The 5,674-nt window shown below is 41.6% G+C and overlaps 1 protein-coding gene across 1 annotated transcript; it reads right to left on the bottom strand.

The window, feature by feature from the left end:
* Positions 1–3,108: 3,108 nt before the first annotated feature.
* Positions 3,109–4,678, bottom strand: LOC121770001 (secoisolariciresinol dehydrogenase-like). The gene is made up of 2 exons (XM_042166797.1): positions 4,618–4,678; positions 3,109–4,400 (listed from the first exon to the last, which is right to left on the bottom strand). Exons 1-2 carry the CDS (start codon positions 4,653–4,655, stop codon positions 3,221–3,223), a joined length of 1,218 nt encoding a protein of 405 aa, XP_042022731.1. The 5' UTR covers positions 4,656–4,678; the 3' UTR covers positions 3,109–3,220.
* Between the last annotated feature and the right edge of the window lie 996 nt (positions 4,679–5,674).

Here is a 5,674-nt window from a genome sequence, read left to right as displayed (position 1 = left end):
TGAGAGAAGCCTTGAGCAACCAATCTAGCTTTATATCTAGCAATGACACCAGACAAGTGAAGTTTAATCTTGAAAACCCAAGTGCACCCTATAAGATTCTTGCATGGAGGAAGTGTTGTTAATATCCATGTTTTATTGTTAAGAAGTGCATTAAATTCACTCAACATAGCAGATTTCCAACAAGGAACAAGTAAGGCTTCTAGAGCTGATTTAGGCAGATGAGATGACACAGAAAGAGTGAAGACTCTAGGCTTAAAAATTCCAGATTTTGACCTGGTTGTCATTGAAAGAGTTGCTTGAGTGGTTGCTGGAACAACTGGAGAAATATGATGAGGTGATGGATCAGATGATTGAACATCAGGTGGTGGCTGTGGTGAACGACTGTTCACTGACTCTGTACCAGATGAGTGATCTGGTGCAGCATTTTCCCTATGAAGTGAGACAGTAGGTGCAAGAATAGGAAGCAAGGAAGAGTGAACACATGATGATGAAGAATGATCACATGATGGTGGTGATGGAGCAACAGTAGCAGAAGGAGATGGAGAATTTTGGAATGGAAAAACAGTTTCATCAAAAATGACATCTCTAGTCACTATGACTTTCCCTTCAGGCAGAAGAACTTTGTATCCTTTGTGAGAGGTACTATATCCCAGAAAAATGACCCTAGCAGATCTAAATTGGAGTTTATGATTGTTATAAGGTCTAGTAAGAGGAAAGCACAGACAACCAAAGTTCTGAGAGCTGAGTAATCAGGTTTGGAGAGAAAAAGAACCTCATGTGGAGAAATGTTGTTGATAATTTTAGATGGCATAAGATTGATAAAATAAACGGCTGTGACAAAGGAATCATCCCAGAACCTCTGAGGGAGGAAGGATTGAGCTAACAAAGCTAGGTCAGTTTCTACAATGTGTCTATGTTTTCTCTCAGCCAAACCATTTTGTTGTGGGGTGTATGGACATGAGACTCTATGCACTATCCCACTCTCCTTTAGAAAATGAACTAATCCATGATATTCACCTCCCCAATCTGATTGAAGAATCTTAATTCTTAATCCTAACAGGTTTTCACTCATAACCTTGAACTGCTTAAAAACAACAGTGAGATCACTTTTATTCTTGAGTTAGTAAATCCAGGTAAATCTAGAAAAATGGTCAATAAATGAGACATAATAAGAGTATCCAATTCTAGATTCAACTGGAGAAGGCCCCCAAAGATCACTGTGAACAAGTTCCAGTGGTGCACTGTGTTGAGAGACAGAATGTGAATATGGTAATCTATGAGCTTTAGACACACAACAAGGATAGCAAAGAGAAGCAGTTTCCATTGAATTATAGGAAATATTACAACTGTTGAGAGCAAGTTTAACAACATCTAGAGTATGGTGCCCTATTCTACTATGCCACAAAGACAAAACAGAACTAGAAACTTGGTTGGAACTACTGCTGGAATGTGAGTTGCTCAAGCTCAGGGAATGGACAGCTGGACTCTCTGGACTGGAAGGAGAGATGGGGACAGTGTCACGCTTGATTGGGGTATGATCTACTAGGAAATGATATAGGCCTTTTTCAAGAGTTTCTTTGAACACTACCTCCCTGGTGCTCAGGTCCTTGACAAAACAGAAATTTGGATGAAATTCAAAGAAGACAGAGTTGTCTTGAGAAAATTTGGAGACACTCAGAAGATTTTTAGTGATGTTAGGCACATGCAAAAGATTTTTAAGATGAAGCTTTCTAGAGAATTTAGCTGAGTGAGATTTAAATGCACTTTCTCCAATATTTACAATATTAACAGCAGATCCATTTCCAAGAAAGAGATTCTTACCTCTAGTGTATTCAGTGCTAATGTTGAGATTGGTCAAGTCATTGGACACATGGTGTGTTGCTCCTGAGTCTGGATACCAGCTTGAAGATGCATTTGATCTATAGCTAAACTCTGATGGAGTTCCAACAGAGAAGGATGCTGAAGGAGACCTAGGCACTGACTGCAAAAGATGAGCTGAAGGATTAAAGAATCCTTGATTATGTTGTTGTGGAGTACTTCCTCTGAACTAGACTTGAGGTGGTGTGAAGTTTTGCTCGAATCTATGCCAACATTTTGCTGCAGAATGGCCAGGCTTCTCACACAGCTGGCAAACAATCTTGTTGTTTCCTCGGCCAAAACCTCTACCACCTCTTCCCCCTCTCTGAAATCTTCCTCCAAAACCTCTTCCATTCGTTGCTTCAAACCTGTTGTTGTTGAAATTCTGAGACTCCCTCTTCTGCCCAGACTGCTGATGGACAAGATTCAATGATGGCTGAGATCCATCTGAGCTGATAGAATTGGCTCTAGTTGATTCCATTCTTGACTAAAAAATGAGCAAGAAAGCACTAACATCTCCAAGACTCCAAGGATCAGACCTTGAAGTTACTGCACATACTGCTGGATCATAGTCCTGCCCTAGTCCTCCAAGAATGTGGAGTACTTGCTCAACCTCTGAGATTTTACACCCGACTGAACCAAGCAAATCAAAATATGTTCTCATCTTACCCGGATAATCTGTCATAGACATTCCATCTTTCTTCAAATTTTGCATTTGCTGGCGATATTGCATCACCTTAGCTGTGGAGCGGCTTGCGAAGTTAGTCTCTAGTGCACACCATATGTCTCTAGAAGATCTGAGCCCTACAACCAAGGTTAGAGCATTCTCTGATAATGAAGACAAAAGTCATCCAGCTACTCTCCTATCTTGTCTCTGCTAACTTATGTAAGTTGGATTTGAAACCATGGACTCTCCATCTTGATCTGGAATCAGTTGTGGAAGGGGATCGGTGTCCCCTGTGATAAAGCCTTCAAGGCCGTAGCCATACACAACAACATCAACTTGTTGTTGCCACATGAGGAAGTTACCATCAGTTAGTTTCACTGAGATTAGAGGTAGTTGAGAGAAGATTGGTGGCAGTGTTGCCACTGGAATAGTTTCATTGGCTTCTGCCATTTTGAGTAGTGAAGAAAATGAAACAAAAAACAAGAGTAAGAGAGCCAGGATCAGAGAGATCCTGCTCTGATACCATGAAAAGAAGCTGCGGAAGCTATGAACATACACATGCTAGAGTTATGTTTGGAGAGAGCTCTCAAATCAGCATTTTTCATTGCACCGAATGTAACAAGTTACAATACATATATTCTTCACTCTATGACATTGTACTAATCTACTTTAACAAACTCTAAATATTGTACTAGTCTACTTTAACAAACTCTGCAAAATCTCTCTCTTCTTCATTCCATTGAGCAACACGTCTCTCCAAGTACAACGGTGGTCCTCCACCTTAGCTAGCATGCTTGGCTCAATCACAGTTGTAGCTCGTGTGAGCTCTCGGATTGGTTCTTTTGGTACAACAGCCTTTGTCGTCTCTTTTATCTTTTCTGTCGCCTTGGCTCGTCTGGAGTTGATGACTTGTTTATCACGCGTAATCTCAGCATTGCAAGCAGCAGCTTGATCAACTCGCCATGCAGCGGCTTGATCGACAGCTTGATCAACATGGCATGCAGCGGCTTGACGAACAACTTGATCAACTTGGCATGCAGCGGCTTGACCAACTTTGTTATCTCTTCCAGCTTGATCAACTTGGCATGCAGCGGCTTGACCAACAGCTTGATCAACTTGGTATGCAGCGGCTTGACCAACTTTGTTATCTCTTCCAACAAAGCCTCCATCCACAATCAAATTATGCCCATTCACACACCTCGATTCATCACTCGCTAAATAAACAACCGCCTCAGCAACATCCTCTGGCTCGAGCTTCTTTCCGATAAGATGCAACTTGACATCATCCATCGGATCCTCCTCCGCCCGACCCATCAACGACCTCGACATCCTTGACGGGAACACGAAGGGCGACATGCAGTTCACTCTGATCCCGTACCGCCCTATTTCCACCGCGGCATTCCTCGTCAGGCCCACCACCGAGTGCTTCGAGCTCGTGTATGCGTGCGTCGCCACCCCTCCCACCACGCCGCACACGCTCGCCGTGTTGATGATGGCGCCGCCACCGCCGCGTCTCATGACACGCGCGGCGTGTTTGGTGCCTAGGAAGACGCCGACAACGTTGACGCGGAGCACGTGCTCGAAGTCGGCCTGGGTGCAGTCTACAATGCCGCGGCCCACCCGGTCCAAGTTTCCAGCGTTGTTGAACATGATGTCGAGCTTGCCGTGCTTGGAAACGGCTTCGTCCACTGCGCTCTGAACGTGGAATTCGTTCGTCACGTCGCAGTGGACGAAGGACGTCCCGTCGCCAACGGGGAGAGAGTGGTGATTGACGTCCGCGATCACCACTTTGGCTCCGTGTTGGAGGAAGAGCTTCGCCGTTGCCGCGCTGAGACCACCGCAGCCGTCGGTGATTAGAGCTACTTTCCCTTCCAATCTATCAATTGAAGATTTCGTCTAATAACCAAGTTACGAGCAAGTATAAAATAAAATTCATAGTACTAAATAAAACGTCTGAAATTTTGTGTTTGAAGATTTGAAAAATGTATATATGAATATTATCTGCATATTACTAGTACTACTAATTAGTGTTGGTTTCTTTGATTTATTGTGACAAAGAATAGCAATCCTTCAAAAACTTCTACTCTACTTACCTCTTAGCTACACTAGATACAAGTAAGCTGCTTCCCATGGCTCTGTATCTGTCTTGTTTGTAACTTGTAAGTAGGCAATTATACAATTACCATAACTCATCCAGACTGTTAAATATATAGGCCACAATGTGTTCTAGACAAATTGTACGCAACACAAATATTACGTCCAAAAATATTAGTCTCATTTGTGAACGGCACGAGTTTTAATGAGAAATTGGTTAAGCAAGAGAGAAGGAAAAAAAGTAGATAAAGTAAAAGAAATATGGAGAAAAAGTAGGTAAAGTATGGAAGAAAGGAGTAAACGTAGGTAAAGTATGAGAGAGAAATTTTCTATATTTAGAAATGACACTATTTTTTGTGGACATCCCGAAATTATAAAATAAGACTATTTTTATAGACGCTGAGATTATTAATAAATAAAGTACAAAACTCAGCTGCGAGTTCGTGCGTGAGAAAACAAGACTAATCACGAATTCCTAACCTAGTTTCCATTTTCAAGCTACAACTAAATTTCTGCTAAACGACGACATGCACTAGGTTTATCCATTTAAGAGAGAACTACATTTTAAGTTCCCATCCGCTCTCTTTTTTCTTTAAAAATATCGTTAGACGTCCTTGAACTATAATATTGTTGGAACAACTAAAAATAGTACTCCCTCTTTTCCTTGTTAATAGAGGCATTTTTTTCGGCACGGAGTTTAAGAACAGTGTGTTAAATGAATGATGGAAAAAGTAAGAGAGAATAAAGTAAAAGTAAAATAGAAATGACTTAATTAACTTGGAACTTGCCAAAATAGAAAAATGACTCTATTAATTAACATGGAGTAATTAATTCTCTGTATCTCTAATTTTGAAGCAGGCAACATCAAAGATAATGACGCTCTACCAGTTTTCTCTTCTGTCACGAGAGGCTCTACAATTCAAATTGCAATCTTTCACTTAACTTTGTGACACGTTTCACTTTGTATCAAAAAGTTAACACGTTTGGAAGTATGGCCGCATAGGCTGCGGCCGCTGACAAAAAAAAACAGGGGAGCTGCAACAGTGTGAATCGGTG

This window comes from Salvia splendens, chromosome 2, assembly GCF_004379255.2.
Source record: "Salvia splendens isolate huo1 chromosome 2, SspV2, whole genome shotgun sequence".
Lineage (NCBI taxonomy): Eukaryota > Viridiplantae > Streptophyta > Magnoliopsida > Lamiales > Lamiaceae > Salvia > Salvia splendens.
Note: the sequence above shows the minus strand (reverse complement) of the source record. Positions and strands in the feature narration are given on the sequence as shown.